Here is an 18,657-nt window from a genome sequence, read left to right as displayed (position 1 = left end):
AATCTTCTGAGCTCAAAGGATCCTCCTGCCTTAGCCTCCTGAATAGCTGAGACCACAGGTATGCACCACCATGCCCAGCTAGTTTTTTTATTTTTTGTAGAAACAGGGTCTTGCTTTGTTCCCCAGGTTGGTCTCGAACTCCTGGGCTGAAGCAATCCTCCTGCCTCAGCCTCCCAAAGTGCTGGGATTACAGGTGTGGCCACCAAGCCCAGCCTGAGAACAACTGTTGAGTGAAACTCTCTAAATCACAACTCTAACTGTAGTTTTTATTTTGAGAAATGGCTAGGCACAGTGGCTCAAGTCTGTAATCCCAGCACTTTGGGAGGCCGACGCAGGCAAATTGCATTAGCCCAGGAGTTCAAGACCAGCCTGGGCAACATGGCCCATCTCTAATAAAAGCACAAAAATAGCTGGGTGTGCTGGTGTGCACCTATAATCCCAGCTACTTGGGAAGCTGAGGTGGGAGGATCACTTGATCCCAGGCAGTGGAGGTTGCAGTGAGCAGATTGTGCCACTGCACTCCAGTCAGGGTGAATGAGTGAGACCCTGTCTCCAAAAAAAAAAGAAAAGAAAAGAAAAAAAGAAATAAAGAGAAAAGAAATAAAGTCAATTCAAATCCACAAATTACAATTTGACCCACAAGGACAACCACTATGTAGCTATAAAAATTCAAAGCACAGCCTGTTATTTCTTTTGCTGTCTCCTTAATACTTAAAATATTTGCCATTTGTAAGATTATACATAGGTTTAGGTGACTGGGTGAATATAAATATTTCTGAATTTTTGCCATAGCTTAGCAAAATTTATAAACCAATGCTCGTCATCACCCAGGTAAGCTAGAAAAACCAAGATTGTTATTTTCTGCTTTCCCCAGGATGGTTCTTCACTATCCGCCAGTATATTTGTCTAATTCCTTTGCATGTTCATTTAACACGGTTACTTTGCCCTCAAAGTAAATATCATAAAATATTACCCTTAATATTTACTTCCGATTACTTTACAAATGTCTAGTATTGGGCCGGGCATGGTGGCTCATGCCTGTAGTCCCAGCACTTTGGGACGCCGAGGTGGGTGGATTAGCTGAAGTCAGGAGTTCGAGACCAGCCTGACCAACATGGTGAAACCCCGTTTCTACTAAAAAATACAAAAATTAGCTGGGCATGGTGGCGGGCGCCTGTAATCCTAGCTACTTGGGAGGCTGAGGCAGGAGAATCGCTTGAACCTGGGAGGCATAGGTTGCAGTGAGCCGAGATTGCACCATTGCACTCCAGCCTGGGCGACAGAGCAAGACTGTCTCAAAAAAATAAATGAATAAATAAAGTCTAGTATTTTCCAATAGCAAGACTCACTATTTGGTCTCTCACATTAAGTGTACACATGGGATGCACGCACGTATTTACTCAGAACCTGCCATTCCACCCATCACCAGAGGTCCAGGAAAAGATAAGAAAGAAAACATGCTCTGTAGTGCTGCTGAATACTAGTTTTTACTGAAGACCAGGCTTTACTTAAAACTGTACTTTAGAAATACCTTAGTAGTTGAGGGGAGAGTGGGTGTGTGGTTAAACAAAAGGTAAAGCAAGCTTCAATGTCTAAATAAAATGACAAAATGTGATATATGTTTAACAACAAAAAAAACTTTATTGAATTACAAATTTTAAAATGGATCACTTAATTTAAAAGTGAGATTATTTTATTCTGAAACTCATTATTTCAAAAATGTACTTTGTTTTTTAAATAAAACAAAATCTTCAACTATGAACTGACAAAATAGAGGTGAGCTGGTACCGATGGGCCAATTCTTAACATGGACATTTAAAAATGCTGCTTTCTGTATTACAACAAAATGATATGCAATAAGAAATTGGAAAAAGGGAGCAAAGGAGAGTGCAAAGCATGTACTGAGGTCTTTCTACGGGTGCCTGACAGAATGCAGATTCAGCATAAAACGCAGACTTTGCAACAGTGGCCTTTAAAGTATGCTAGAGCAAGTGTACCCTAGGGAACCTATGTCAAAACAATTTTTGTCTTACTCCAAACAGAAAAAATGGTACACACTTTAACAAAAGTAAAACTTAATTGTAAGATCTGTACTGTAAAGCTACTTGCTATGGCCCATATATTCAGTTTGTTCAACAATCTCACTCATTGACAGAAAAAGTCAGCAAATAAGACTTGGGACAAAAATATTTTCCGTCAATCTCTACATGGAAAGACCACAGCTTTAATGATTTATACAATCCTTAAGATTAATCCTTGGTCAGTATAGATTTCCGAATCAAAATCTAGTCATGAACTGTTTACAATAGCTATACTACACTAAGATGCTAAACATTTTCTTTCCAGTATGTCTTCCTAAGAGGGGAAAAAAATAGTGGGAAGTTTTCATCTTTGCCTATGAGGGGATTTATGAAAAGCCTTCTAAACTACAACAGTGTTCTTCTGCAAAACTAAAACACATTATAAAGTCAAACAGGTAAATTAACAGGAAAACCAAACTGATCTCAATAAAGTCTTGTTTCCAAAAATCTATTAAGAACAAGTAATATACATGTACAAGAAATTACAAGAAATGATGATCACGGTTAGTTACAGATGCAAAATAATATCTAATATTCCAAGCTTGTGAACATAATAATTAAAATCAAATTCATAAGCTACCTCAAAAATTATGTACATTTTAGATAAGCTGGTCAAGTATTATTTGAATACACACCATATTTGGTAAACCTAAAATTATATTACCTTTTCTCCTCCTTTAATATTTGTAGCTACATGCCAATATGGAAAAAAATGTATTTTCATGTATGTATTAATAACAGAGAATAACAGAATTTCTACTGTGTATGTTTCACAGTGTAAAAGAAAAAAAGTTAAGGTATATTTTCCTTTAAGAAAGAAAAAATATTGCCAAAAGTTTGATATCGACTTAGTTATAAAAACAGAAAAAATACGTTTTGAAACAGATACCATACAATTATTATATGGTCTCCCTACTGATCTGAAACTACAGAAGGCATTTAAGGAAGGGATGTTAGGTCAAAAACAAAGTCTAACCCAAGTTGCTTTAAAAATTTGATTTGCAGGAAAACTAGTTGCTTGGCCTAGTTTAAAGCTAATTACAAAATCCGTTTTCTTAATGGTCCAGATATTTTGCCAATTCTTCCAACTCAACAGAACTGTCAAAAAAGAAAAAATATTTTGTAAGACTTTCAAATACCAATAAGGTACATTCCCCATTTAATACAGCATACACCTGATATTGCTTTTAAAAAAGATGCATTTTTGAAAAAGATGCTGTATTTTTCACACATAATAATCACCTATCTTAAGTGCCTGACTTTCCCAACTTAGAACTACTAGGAACATATAACTAAAGAACTTGTATAAAACAATTTCAGCATTTTTATTAAATACCTCTTTATAATGTTTTTAAGGTTAAAAAAAATAATAACAATTCCAAAATCGAACTTCTAAAATATGCCACCCTAGGCATCAGCTTTCTATCCTAAATTGAACTTTCTTAAATTCAGTTAAGTACTATGTCAAAACTTGCATGTATTCAAAGCAAACTGCACTGCACACCTCATCACCATAATAAAAATGATCCATCAGCCAGGCACAGTGGCTCACACCTGTAATCTCAGCACTTTGGGAGGCCGAGGCAGGCAGATCATGAGGTCAGGAGATCAAGACCATCCTGCCAACATGGAGAAACCCCGTCTCCACTAAAATACAAAAAATTAGCCAGGCATGGTGGTCCCAGGTACTCGGAAGGCTGAGACAGGGGAATCTCTTGAACCCGGGAGGTGGAGGTTGCAGTGAGCTAAGATCATGCCACTGCACTCCAGCCTGGCAACAGAACAAGACTCCATCTCAAAAAAAAAAAAAAAAAAAAAAAAGATCCATCATGCAAAACAAATCCAAGAGAACAGGCCAAATTTTCTCAACAGGATTGAAAAAGAAGGTGAATGTCCCTCTCCTAGACCAATGACAACTTCTGCAACCTGAGATGGGTAGGAAATACTGTTTCAAACCATGAAGACACTTTCGATAGCAGTAATCTTTCCAGCTCAGAACTGAATCTTTGTACGTAATAAGGGTACTGGGCCGGTCACGGTGGCTCACGCCTGTAATCCCAGCACTTTGGGAGGCCAAAGCTGGCAGATCACCTGAGGTCGGAGTTCAAGAGCAGCCTGGCCAACACGGTGAAACGCCGTCTCTACTAAAAATACAAAAATTAGCTGGGCGTGGTAGCACATTCCTGTAATCCCAGGTACTTGGGAGGCTGAGGCAGGAGAATCACTTGAACCTGGGAGGCGAAGGTTGCAGTGAGCTGAGATAGCGCCACTGCACTCCAGCCTGGGCAACAGAGTGAGGCTCTCTCTCAAAAAAATTAATGAATAAATAAAACAAAATAGGTACTGGCCCCAACCCCTTAAAGTGGAGTTGAAGAAGCCAAATGGATATCCTCAATATGGTTTGGGACTCTGACCCAAATGGCTTCTAGTTCATTTCTGATTTTCAGAAAATGCTTTAAGCTAAGTGAATAATTCAAAATGAGCATTAAACTGAAAAGTCTATGTAAGTATAAATGAAAAAAAAAAAGAATCTTGTACAAACTTCAGAAAAACTAATAAAAATAGCCAGCATTTTTAGAACACCAACAATTATCAGGCACACTAAATATATTATCTCTACTCTTCATCACAATCCAAAATGTAGGTACTATTTACATTTAATACATAAGAACAATATAGTTCAGTAATGGGAAGTGGCAAAGGAGTTCAAAATCAGTTTGTATGATTCCAAAGACTAAATTCCTACCACGTAAGCCTCCCAAACTCACACCCTTAACATCCTCATCTATAATGATTAAAACGTTTTTAGTACTGATGTGTATTTCTGCTCCCAAATTTAAATTTTATGCTTTTGTTTCACAAAATCCCTCAAGAATGAATCATTTAAATAATATCAACTTGCCTGTGTGGGACTAATTTCAGAGCACACAGGCAATATGAAGGCTTAGTGAAAAGCTTACCAAATGACAGCAGTGCTCATCTGTAATTTCTAAAATAAACACTAAAATCATTGGGTCTGATTTCAACAAGGGAAGAAAAATTTTCCAAAATCAAAATCTATTAAAACAAGTAATAAACACGTATAGATTTTCTGGAAGTACAAGAGTCAAAACAACTTAATGAATATAGTATAAATAGGACAGTGATATAATAATTGAACAGTTAAGATTCACTCCCCATTTCCTGCACCAGAACAAATAAAGGTGGTAAAGTCAAATTAATACTCTTTATTTCTAGTAGGGTAACAAGATAGTATATTCCATTACAAGTAGTCAGGGAGTACAAGAGTACTGGATAGTGTGAGCATATCTGTATATATTGAGATATCTAGGCAGAGCTATGAAAAGACCAGAAGAAATCTTTCTATTATAAGTGAGTATATAATATGAATCCAAGAGAGTCCATACCTTCCATCGATTTCCACATTCATTACAGACAACAAATGTTGTCATTGGTTCATCAGCACTACGGGTTTGTACCTGCAGCAGAATTAAATTAAATGTACTTTTTTCAGTACTATAAAAAAACCCAACCCAAATAATGTTATACATAAAGATATATAATATGTAATAAATATGGTGGTACCACAATAAAATGAATAGAAGTCTGAAACAAGTTCAAATAAGCTAAATAATGTCAACAGAGCACACACTTACAAACTTCATTTTCCTAAGACCTTCTTTGTCTTTCTTCTTTAATATATACCAGATAAGTGGGAAAATCCTCTAAAGTCACACCTTATATTTTTTATAAATAGCTAATAAGTATTTTAAAAATTCATCAGTAAGTTATTTGGAAAAAGGATCTCAAAAACAATTTCATCAGTAAGAAGCACAGAAATGAATAAATTTAAACATATGTCAATATTCTCTTACAAATTAACAAGATGTAAAAATTAAGAATATCTCAGTCTGACAAATATAACTCCAACAGCCTTTCTAAAAGTTAGGCAGCATTGTCTGTGACCTAGAAACTTGATATCTAATCTATTTCTAAGATGGAAATTAAAAACACAAAAAAACAAAGGATGTTTAAAAGAATATAATTTTATAACAGCACAACACTAAAAACAAATATTCAACAGGGAAGTAATGACATAAAATAAGAGTATATCCATCTGATGAAATATTACACAGCCAGTAAGATGCTTACAGAGGTTTTTGGGTTTTTTTTAAACAATTAAGAGGGAGAGAACTCCAGATGTATTCGGTTTCTTCAAGCATTTAATGTTCAGCAAGATTAAAAGTTAAAAATGGCACCAAACAAGAAATAATCAGTGACCAGCAGTTTAGGCACATTGCAAAGGACCTGAGATTTTGGGAAATGCCAGAAAAGAATCAAAAAGTCAAAATTGGCCAGGCATGGTGGCTCACGCCTGTAATCCCAGAACTTCGGGAGGCTGAGGCAGGTGGATCACTTGAGGTCAGGAGTTCAAGACCAGCCTGGCCAACACGGTGAAACCTCGTCTCTACTAAAACTACAAAAATTAGCCGGGTGTGGTGGTGGGCACCTGTAATTCCAGCTACTGGGGAGGCTGAGGCAGAAGAATAACTTGAACCCCTGAGGCGGAGGCTGCAGTGAGTCAAGGTCACGCCACTGCACTCCAGCCCAGCAACAGAGCAAGATTCCGTCTCAAAAAAAAAAAAGTTCAAGTTGAACTATGCTGTGGAGAAGAGGGCACCACATTAACCATAGCACTACAGAGGACTTGAAATGTTTTTATGACCTTTCAGATTCTGATTCCGATCTTTCTGATGAAGATAGCAAAGCAATGAATCAAAAGAAAATATAGAAGAAAAAACTCCAGACTAAAAAAGAAATAGATTGAAAAAAATCTAGTTGAGAAAAAGAAACCAAGAAAGCTAATCAAAAGGATTCTGAAAATAAAACTGATACAGATAATTCTGAGAATTAAAAAAATGAAAACCATGTAAATCTAAGATAGCTCCCAACCTAAGTCCAAAGAAGGACAGCAAAAAATTTACATAAAAAAGTACAAAAGAGAAAAAAACATTATTCAACATACTATCAACTCTTCTCTCAAAGAAAAATGAAGGACATTAGACTTGGGCACCTCTGCTGTGAAATCTCCCAAGATCAAGTGTTCTAAGACAAGAAAAGAAATGCAACCAGTGGTTCCATCCATAATGGCAAGTGGCAGTGATGGTTATGAAAACTCAACAGATAGTAAAATGTTTGACAAAGATGCTCTAAAGGAAGATTTAGAAAGTGTTAGTAAAACAGGAAGTGATGAGGAATCTAAAAATGAAATTACAAGTATTGGTAGAGCTTCAGGTGATGATGACAATGGAAGTAATGATGAAGATGAAGAGGAGGATGAAGAGAATGGTAAGGATGATGATGCAAGTGACAGCAGCCCTAATCTTGCAAGGGGTAAAGGAAATATAGAAACTAGTTCTGAAAATGAGGATGATATGGCAGATTTGTTTCCAAAAGAATCAAGTTTTGGTCATGCATGGAGAGAGTCAGATAAACCTGCTCCTCGTGCTGATGACATTACACATCAATAGCAGTTTGCAACATGGACTGGGATAGATTAAAGGCAAAAGATTTGCTGACTCTGTTCAACTGATTTAAACCTAAAGGAGGTGTTATATTTTCTGTAAAAATATATTCTTCAGAGTTTGGAAAGGAGAGGGTGAAGGAAGAGCAAGTTTGAGGACCAGTAGAGCTATTAAGTTTTCCTGAAGATGCCCCAGAAAAGGACTGGACCTCTAGAGAAAAACTGAGAGGTTATCAATTCAAATGACTGAAGTACTATTATGCAGTAGTAGACTGTCATTCTCCTGAAACAGCCAGTAAAATTTATGAGGATTGTGGTGGCCTGGAATTTGAAAGTAGTTGTTCTTTCATAGATTTAAGGTTTATACCAGATGATACTACTTTTGATGATGAGCCCAAGGACGTAGCCTCAGAGGTGTATTTAACAGCATATAAACTCAATATATAACATATCTGCTGCAATGGGAACATCAATGGTGGAAATCACTTGGGATGAGACTGAACATGAAAGAATTACAACACTAAACAGGAAGCTTAAAAGGAAGAGCTTTTGGACATGGATTTTCAAGACTACTTAGCTTCCTCTAGCGAAAATGAAGAGGAGATATAAGAGGAGCTACAAGGTGATGATGAAGTCAATGTAGAAGAAGATATTGGAAAACAAAGAAAAGTCAGAAGGACGACGAAGAACAAATCGCTAAATATATGCAACTCTTGCAGGTTATTCAAGAAAAAGAAAAGAAAGACAAAGAAAACGATACGGAAATGGAAACGAAGTGGGTTCCAGGTCTTAAAGAAAGTGCAAAGAGATGGTCAAGAACAAATTGGAAGGAAAGGATAAACTGACCCCTTGGGAACAATTTTTAAAGAAGAAAGAGAAAAAAAGACAAAAAGAAAAAGAAGACTCTTGCTAAAGAGGCCAGTGAAAATTAACTTCCCTCTGATGTTGATATGAATGACCAGTACTTTGCTAAAGAAGTTTAAAAAAATAGGTATAAAGAAAAAAGTGAACAAAATCTGCAAAAGATGGCACATCTCCAGAAGAAGAAACCAAAATAGACGAAAGGCTGAAATGGCTTTCCTCACTGAATGAGGAGGAGGAAAGTAAGAAACACTTCAGTTACAACAAGAATGTGGAGCACCAGAATCTGAGCAAAAAGAAGAAAAAGCAGCTCATGAAAAAAAAGAAATTATTAAAGGATGACTTTGAGGTAAACATTAGCAATGCATTGTTTCAAGCAATGTACACTTCCCACTTGTTCAATTTGCATCCCTCAGATCCCAGTTTCAAGAAAACAAAAGCTGTGGAAAAAATCCTTGAGGAGAAAACCTGGCAAAGAGAACAGAAAAAACAAGAACTTACTCAGGCAATAAAGAAAAAAGAGGGCCAGGCACAGTGGCTCACGCCTATAATCCCAGCACTTTGGGAGGCCAAGATGGGTGGATCACCTGATGTCAGGAGTTCGAGACCAGCCTGGCCAATATGGTAAAACCCTGTCTCTACTAAAAATACAAGAAAATTAGCCGGGCATGGTGGCAGGCACCTGTAATCCCAGCTACTTGGGAGGCTGAGGCAGGAGAATCATTTGAACCAGGGAGGTGGGGGTTTCAGTGAAGTCCACTGATCCTGCCTTGTCAATGTTTATTAAATCTATAAAAAACCAAAACAGAGCAGTTTCAAGCAAGAAAAAAAAAAGTCAAATAACTGGATGTTATTTCTTTTTGAATTGAAAACATCTCCTAAAATATACAGAAATATTTATTAGGAACAAAGCTACCTTTCAAGAATATGAATAAAATCTTATTCTGAACATAGTAAAATTTTTCTTCATAAATAGTTGTTCTTAATTGTGGATGACTGACAAATTTGTATTGTATATTCCTACAGATTAGTCATAATTAAATCAAATTACCTGAATTGTAGGGTTTATAAAATGTTTATATTTTATGAAGTTCAATTCCAACTGGTGGAAAGTTACTCTAGCTTTCTGGTTTTTTTTGGGGGGGTAGTGGGGTTGGGGAGGATGGAGTTTCATTCTTGTCACCCAGGCTGGAGTGCAATGGCATGATCTCAGCTCACTGCAAACTCCACTTCCCGGGTTCAAGCAATTCTCCTGCCTCAGCCTCCTAAGTAGCTGGGATTACAGGCATGCGCCAACACACCTGCCTAATTTTTTGTATTTTTAGTAGAGATGGGGGTTTCACCATGTTGGCCAGGCTGTTCTCAAGCTCCTGACCTCAGGTGATCCGCCTGCCTCAGCCTCCCAAAGTGTTGGGATTCCAGACGTGAGCCACTGCGCCCAGCCTACTCCAGCTTTTTAAAAGGCTGTTTACAATTCTATGTAAAAATAGAGCAGTATCTACTCTTGTTTGTTTAAAGGTTAGGGATAATTTGAAATATATATATAAAAAACACATTGATTTCTCTGGGAGCAGGAGGCAGATTTAAATAGCTATTAAAATAATTTATTTTCCTAGCCATAAAGGATGGAAGTCAAGAACTTTTTGTTCTTTATCATGTTAAGTATAGTTTATGAAATTAATTTGTAAATAAAAGAGCTAAATATTTTTATTATTTTTGTATAGCACTGATTTATACATCTCAAACTATTCTCTGGAAAAATTTTAAAAAAGAGGAAAATGCTTACATTATGGTAGATAAAAGAAGAGCACTGGCCCTCCCCCAACTGGTGAAGAGGATACAGCAGAAAAAGATGAGTTGTAGACACTGATCTGCTAGTGCTGTAATATTGTAAATACTAGACTCAGGAACTTTTGTTAGGAAAAAATTGAAAGAACTTAAGTCTCGAATGTAATTGGAATCTTCACCTCAGAGTGGAGTTGAAACTGCTATAGCCCAAGCGGCTATTTACTGCTTTTCATTAGCAGTTGCTCACATGTCTTTGGGTGGGGGGGAGAAGAAGAATTGGCCATCTTAAAAAGTGGGTAAAAAACCTGGGTCAGGGTGTGTGTTCACCTTCAAAATGTTCTATTTAACAATTGGGTCATGTGCATCTGGTGTAGGGAGTTTTTTCTACCATAAGTGACACCAATAAATGTTTGTTATTTAAAAAAATAAATAAATAAAGAGCATAAAATAGTTTTTACAGTACTTAACTCCAACTATACATACAAAAAAATTTACTAAATATTGCAAACAACAAAATACTGATAATTGTTCTCTTTGGAAGGCAGCTTAATGGATGACTTAAATTTATTACTCATATTTTTCTGTATTTTCCTAATTTTTCTATAAGCCATTACTACTGCAATTCCACCGTTGGGTACATAACCAAAAGAAAGGAAGCAGAGTCTCAAAGAGGTATCTGTACACTTAAGTTCACAGTAGCATTATTCACAATAGCCAAAAAGTAGAAGGAACCCAAGTGTCCATCAACAGATGAATATACAATGTGGTATGAACATACAACGGAATATTACCCAGCCGTAAAAAGTAGGGAAAGTCTGACATATATCACAACACAGATAAACCTTGCAGATATTATGCTAAGTGAAATAGGCAATTCACAATAAGACAAACATTCTATGATTCTACTTATATGAAGTACTTGGTATAGTCAAATTCTGAGAGTCAGAGAGCAGAATGGTGGTTGTTGGGCTGGGGGAGACGGGAATGGGGAGTTACCGTTTAATGGGTAAAGAGTTTCACTTTTGCAAGAGGAAAAGTGTTTCGGAGACTGGATGTACAGCACTGTGAATGCTCTACTACTGAACAGTACACTTAAAAATAACTGGTTAAGATGGGAAATTTTAGGTTACATATAATTTCTACCACAACTACTTTTTTTAAAACTTAAAAAGAGAACTCAGCAAGAAAAGCTAATATGATTTTTAAAAACTTAATCTATACAAGATTATAAATTTCTGAAGTTCTAAACTGAAGAGAATTACCAGAACCGAAGGTCTCAAAAACAGAAAGGTTATTTCTGTGAATGAAGATGACAAAGCATTATTAAAGTTAAATGTTATTCTTAAGTTTAAGTTGTGGCAAGAACCTAAATACTAATAATGCTGCAGTTAGAATAAGGTATACTGAAATTCCGTAAGAGATGATAAAATACCAGTTTATCACCACTTCAAAGATCAAAGGTTCATGACACCACTAACTATTAACATGCCTTCCAACTCAAACGCCCAAAGGAAGACAAAGCAGCACCATCCTCAGAACAGCAGCATTCTGCTCACTTAAGGCCTTCAGATGAAAATGGTTTGAAAACTCCTGCTATACTTTACATATACTTAATTCTGATATCCAGGGCCCCAAAAGTGGACATGATGAATCTTTTGCTCTCTGGGAGAAATTTTAATCTCCTCTTGGGTACATAGCAATCAAGAGTTACACTTATTTCTTTTACATCTGTTATTTCCATGAGAACTTTGAGAGTTTTCTATCTGAAGAGAACACTTTGTGATTCTAAGAAAATCATACTGGCTTCAACTTTAGGCTGGGTTCTTTTTGCTAAAAGAAATAAACTTGGTATTTATGTTTTTTGTCTTAGCTATTTATAACTTGATTATGTAAGCATATCACTTCTACTTTTTATATTTTAAAGAAGCTTTAACTTTTAAATAACTTTCTATTTATACTTAATACTTTCTAATAGGTGGCATTTTTTAGGGTACAATTTTTATTGTTAAGATACTTCTACCTGACTAAAAGAAAACAGAGCAATTCAAACTCAGAATTTTCTGAGACCACTTTTATCAGGGTTGATGCATTTTAGTAACAATCAGTAGTAAAACTGCTACAAAATCAAACATGGAAATACACAACTGTGACTTAATGAGGCTTCAAACAGGTAAAGGACTTCAGACTGGTTAAATTAAGTATATCTGAAAATGGAGATTACATGTCTGTAAATAGTAGAAAAGAGGCAGAAGCTCATATAACATTTTCCATATGTGTTTAGAAAAAGGAAAAAAAAGGCTGGGCATGGTGGCTCATGCCTGTAATCCCAGCACTTTGGGAGGCCGAGACAGGCGGATCACAAGGTCAGGAGATCGAGACCATCCTAGCTAACATAGTGAAACCCCATCTCTACTAAAAATACAAAAAATTAGCCGGGCGTGGTGGCGGGCACCTGTAGTCCCAGCTACTCGGGAGGCTGAGGCAGGAGAATGGCGCAAACCCAGGAGGCGGAGCTTGCAGTGAGCCGAGATCGCGCCACTGCACTCCAGCCTGGGCAACAGAGCGAGACTCCGTCTCAAAAAAAAAAAAAAAAAAAAGAACATGGTCATTTTATTAATTCTTGTATTTTATAAATTTTGACATAGCTTTCATAGTAACTATTTCCGTGAAAGTATAAATATATCAACTTGGTTTTAGTTAACTAGAATCAGTATTAAGAAAGCATTCTGGCCAGGAACAGAGGCTCACGCCTGTATTCCCAGTACTTTGGGAGGCCAAGGTGAGAGGATCACTTGAGTCTGGAAATTTGGGATCAGCCTGGACAACGCAGCAAGACCCCATCTCTGCAAAAAATAATATAATAATTTTTTAAAAAGAAATCATTCTTACACTTAAGAAAGAAATCCTATCTCTTCTTGAACTAGTCCCCAGTTATCCATGGTTTTGCTTTCCATGGTTTCAGTTATTCGTGGTCTGAAAATATTAAATGAAAAATTCCAGAAATAAACAATTCATCAGTTTTAAACTGCACATTGTTCTGAGTAGCATGAAGATAGCCTGTACCATCCTACTCTGTCTCACTTGTAATACGGATCATCCCTTTGTCCAGTGTGTGTCACTATAATGCTACCTACCCATTAGTCATTCACATCATCTGGGCTCGATGAGGGAGGACCACCTGAAGCAGATGAGCCTCCTTCTGATGGATCATCAGAAGGTCAACAGCAGCCTAACACTTAGTCACAATGCCTACATCATTCACTTCACCTCATCTCATCAAATGAACAGGGGTGAGTACAGTGCAAGACACTGTGAGAGACAGAAAGACTACACTCATACTACTTTCATAACAGTATCTTGTTATAATTATTCTATTTGATTAAGTTATTATTGTTAATCTCTTCCTATGCCTAACTTATAAATAAAACTTATCAGTACATATGCATAGGAAAAAACATGGTATACATAGGGTTGGGTACTATCCATGGTTTCAGGCATCCACTCGGGGTCTTAGAACATATCCCTCCATGGATAAGTGAGGGACTACCATACTGGTAATTATCTTTGCTATTTATTTTAAAACAGGAGTTGCAAGCATTTTTATATAAAAATAAGAATCTATAAACAATCACAAACCTGTGTGTAAGTGCAATTCTTCTTTTTACATTTGCCACATGTGAACAAGTCAGTCTGGGTCCCACCAGTCTTGGCCATCTGATGCTCTCTGATGGCTTCTTTGGTCAAGTTTTTCCGCATCTCTTTCAGCTCATCACTAGCCATTTCCTATTAGGTAGGGGGCAATACCACTCAGTTATAGACACCTTCTATATATATCCTGAATGCTTTTATGCTCAATTAGCCTAATAATAATAATAAACCACATATCAACCTTTAAAGTTTTAAAAGCATTAAATTAGTATTTTTCCTCACAGGCCTTGTAAGAGTTTAATTCCTTTTAAAATATTTCTTCAAATACTTAAAAGTTTACATGTGAAAATTGGATTTAAGTACTGTTTAAAGGCTACTGAAACCACCTTTGCAAAGATTATGACAGTGAGAGAAATCGAACACGGCTGACTCCATCTTGCTTCTAGTGTCACAGGCTGGCTGTCTTCCCTCTTTCCTGGGCACAGGCCAAGCTAACCATGGAAGGAATTTATAGTTTAACTTTGATGCAAAGATGGTAACAGTCCTTCCCTAAAACCGATCCCTCCTTGTTCAGAGCCTGAGATCACCTTTGTAAGACTAATGAAATGCCACAGGATTAGGATTATGGGAGGGGCCTGAACTCTGCTAAAATGTAGACATAGTTTCTATAATCCCTCACTGCTCAGGAGTCATGTGGCCAGAGGACACGAAGTGTGTGACTTCCCCAATTGCTCCTATAGGTAACATTATTATTGTAGAACCTGAGATTGGTTTTTTGAGATGTTTTTCGGACTGACCCCTCCAGAACTCAGGCCCCTCACCCAGAGGTACAGAAGGACCAGTTTCCACATCCCTATGATTGCATCCCCAATCAATCAGCAGCACTCATTCCCTAGTCACCTAGGAATAGTCACCATCAAACTATTCTTGTAAAACCCTAACCTCCAAGTCTTCAGGGAGACTAATTTGAGTAATAACTTTGTCTCCTGCATGGCCAGCCTTGCGTTAATAAAACTCTTTCTTAATCGCAATAGCGCAGTCTCAGTGAATTGGTTTTGTCTATGCAGTGGGCAGGAAGAAGCTGTCAGGCGATTACACTATGAACAATGTAAACCTACGAGTACCTCTAGTATCCAGATTATAGTTTCTAATAGCATTGCCTACACCCCACCCCCAAAAGAAGTCAAGGATCTCTGGAGGAATGTCTGATTCCAGTTTTGAGGCAAGAAATGTATAGAATATGCCAGGGTCATCTTCTCACATCAGTTTTTACTAGCTACAGTCATACTTTGCTTTATCTTGTTCTGCGCTATTGTGCTTCATTTTATTGCACTTTGCAGTTACTGCATTTTTTACAAATTGAAGGTCTGCAGCAATGCTGTGCTGAGCAAATCTATTGGCGCTATTTTTCCAAAAGCATGTGCTCATTTCATGTTTCTGTGTCACATCTTGGTAATTCTCACAATATTCCAAGCATTTTCACTATTACTATATCTGTTAGGTAATCTGTGATCAGTTATTTCTCATGTTACTATCACTGTTTTAGGGGCACCACTAACTTTGACCACATAGGACAGTAAACTTGACAAATGCTGTGTGTGTTCTGACTGCTCCACTCTTTCCCCGTCTCTCTTCCTCTCCTTGGGCCTCCCTACTCCCTGAGACACAATAATATTGAAATTAGGCCAATTAATAATCCTACAATGGCCTCTAAGTATTCAAGGACAAGGAAGAGTCAACATGTCTCGCTTTAAATCAAAACCTAGAAATAAGACTAAGTTTAGTGAGGAAGGCATGTGGAAAGCTGGGATAAGTCAAAAGCTAGGCCTCTTACACCAGGTAGCCAAGCTGTGAATGCAAAGGAAAATTTCTTGATGGAAATTAAAATGCTACTCCAGTGAACACACGAATAATGATCGAAATAGCCTTATTGCTGATATGAAAACATTTTAGTGGCCTAGATAGAAGATCAAACCAGCCACAACATTCCCTTACGCCAAAGCCTAATCCAGAACAAGGCCTTAACTCTTTAATGCTGAGAGAGATGAGGAAGCTGCAGAAGAAAAGTCAAGAGGCTACCAGAAGCTGGTTCATGAGGTTTAAGGAAAGAAGCTGTCTCCATAACATAGTACAAAATACAAGGTGAAGCAGCAAGTGCTGATGGAGAAGCTACGGCAAGTTATCCAAAAGATCTAGCTAAGATCATTGATGAAGATAGCTATTCTAAACAACAGATTTTCAATGTTGATGAATATTGGAAGAGGGTGACATCTAGGACTTTCACAGCTAAAGAGAAGAAGTCAATGCCTGCCTTCAAAGCCTCAAAGGACTTTGAAGGACTCTCTTGTTAGGGGCTAAAGCATCTGGTCACTTCAAGTTGAAGCCAATGCTCATTTACCATTTTGAAAATCTTACGGCTCTTAAGAATTATGCCACCTCTACTCTGTCTGTGTTCTATAAATTAAACAACAAAGCCTGGATGACAGCACACCTATTTACAGCATGATTTACTGAATATTTTAACCCCACTATTGAGACCTACTGCTCAGAAAAAAGATTTCTTTCAAAATATTCCTACTCATTGACAATGCACTTGGTCATCAATATGCCTAGTCATCCAATAGCTCTGATGGAGACGTATATACAAGGAAATTAATGTTATTTTCATGCCTGCTAAGAACAACACTGATTCTGCAGTTCATGGATCAAGGAGTAATTCCGACTTTTTTTTTTTTTTTTGAGACAGGATTTCACTCTGTCGCTCACACTGGAGCGCAGTGGTGCAATCTCAGCTTACTGAAACCTCCACCCCTCGGCCTAAAGTGATCCTCCCACCTCAGCCTCCTGAGTAGCTGGGATTACAGAAACGCACCACACCATGCCCAGCTTATTTTTTTAATTTTTTTTTTTTTTTTTGTAGAGATGGGAACTTGCTATGTTGCCCAGGCTAGTCTCCACCTCCTGGGCTCAAGTGATCTGCCCATCTCAGCTTCCCAAACTGCTCTGATTACAGGTGTGAGCCACCATGCCCAATTGACTTTCAAGTTTTATTATTTCAGAAATATTTTTTGCAAGGTTGTAGCTCCTACAAAAAGTAATTCCTCAGATAGATCTGAATAAAGTAAACTAAAAACCTTTCGGAAAGGATTAACCGTCCTAGATGCCATTAGGAACATTAGTGATTCATTGAGAAGAGGTCAATATATCAACATTTAGAAGAGTTTGAAAAAAGTTGACTCCAATCATCATGGATGACTTTGAGGGGTTTGAAGGGGTTTGAATTCACTGGAGAAAGTAACCGCAGAGGGGCCAGGCGCAGTGGCTCAGCCTATAATCCCAGAACTTTCGAAGGCCGAGGCGGGTGGATCACCTGAGGTCAGGAGTTTGAGACCAGCCTGCCCAACATGGTGAAACCCCGTCTCTACTAAAAGTACAAAAATTAGCTGGGCTTGGTGGCGGGCACCTGTAATCCCAGCTACTCAGGAGACTAAGGCAGGAGAATCTCTTGAACCCAGGAGGCGGAGGTTGCAGTGAGCAGAGATCACACCACTGCATTCCAGCCCGGGCGACAACAGTGAAACTCCGTTCCCCGCCCAACCAAAAAAAAAAAAAAAAAAAAAGAAGGTAACCACAGATGTAATGGAAAAAGCATGGGAAGGAAGATTAGAAGTGGAGCTTCAAGATGTGACTGAGTTGCTTCAACCTCATAATAAAAGCTGAACAGATGAGATGCTTCTTGTGGATGAGCAAAAACTGATTTCCTGAGATGGAACCTATTCCTGGTGAAGATGCTGTGAACATTGTTGAAATGACAGCAAAGGATTTAGAATAATATGTCAACTTAGTTGATAAGGCAGCAGTAGCATTTGACAGCACTGACTCCAATTTTGAAAGAACATCTACTATGGATAAATGCTATTAAACAGCATCATAAGCTACCAAGAAATATTTCATGAATATTTGCTCCATCAATGCAGCAAACCTCATTGTTGTCTTATTTTACAAAATTACCACAGCCACCTCAACCTTCAATAACCACTACCCTAATCAGTCAGCAGCCATCAACATCCAGGCGATTCCCTTTTCCAGAAAAACAGTACAACTTGCTGAAGACTCAGATGATCATGAGCAATTTTTAGCAAGGTGTACATTGTTTAGCAAGGTATAAGGTGTACACTGTTTTCTTAGATGTAATGCTATTGTACATTTAGTAGATTATAGTATAAGCATAACTTTAATATGTACTGGAAAGTCAAAAAATTTGTGTGACTCTTGTGTGTCACTTTACTGCAATATTCATTTTATTGCAGTAGTCCAATCCAAACTTGCAATGTATCTGAGGTACGTTTGTGTACAGAAGAAAAATTCACTCTCTTGAATGTTTACTAAAACAGTGAAATTGTAGATACAATATAGCTAATATCTATGAACAACCATGTCTATAAATAGCAAGCTACAAATTTCATTTTTTCCTTAATTCCCTGTAAAAACTTAAGAAATAATCAATAGGATGGGCACGGTGGCTCACGCCTGTAATCCCAGCAGGAGATTACAGGAGCAGGAGAATCTGAACAGGAGAATCGCTTGAACCCGGGAGATGAAGGTTGCAGTGAGCCAAGACTATGCCACTGCATCCCAGCCCGGGCAACAAGGGCGAAATTCCGTATCAAAAAAAAAAGGAAAAGAAATAATCAATATGATGTGACCAGTTTTACAGTGTTTAACCACAAAAAAGGTTAGCACTTACAAAGCGTA

At 37.5% G+C, this 18,657-nt stretch overlaps 1 protein-coding gene across 1 annotated transcript in view; it reads right to left on the bottom strand.

Annotated features, from left to right (window-relative positions):
- Positions 1 to 1,617: 1,617 nt before the first annotated feature.
- Positions 1,618 to 18,657, bottom strand: part of TCEA1 (transcription elongation factor A1) — a 57,470-nt gene continuing 40,430 nt past the window's right edge. The window contains exons 8-10 of the mRNA XM_032759773.1: positions 13,891 to 14,037; positions 5,489 to 5,560; positions 1,618 to 3,179 (exon numbers count right to left, since the gene is read on the bottom strand). Coding sequence (XP_032615664.1) covers positions 3,171 to 3,179; positions 5,489 to 5,560; positions 13,891 to 14,037 — 228 coding nt within the window. The 3' untranslated portion in view covers positions 1,618 to 3,170. The remainder of the gene's footprint in view (positions 3,180 to 5,488; positions 5,561 to 13,890; positions 14,038 to 18,657) is intronic.

Source organism: Hylobates moloch, unplaced genomic scaffold, assembly GCF_009828535.3.
Source record: "Hylobates moloch isolate HMO894 unplaced genomic scaffold, HMol_V3 SCAFFOLD_9, whole genome shotgun sequence".
Taxonomy (NCBI): Eukaryota; Metazoa; Chordata; class Mammalia; order Primates; family Hylobatidae; genus Hylobates; species Hylobates moloch.
The sequence above is the reverse complement of the archived record's forward strand: the minus strand, read 5'-3'. Positions and strand labels throughout refer to the sequence as shown.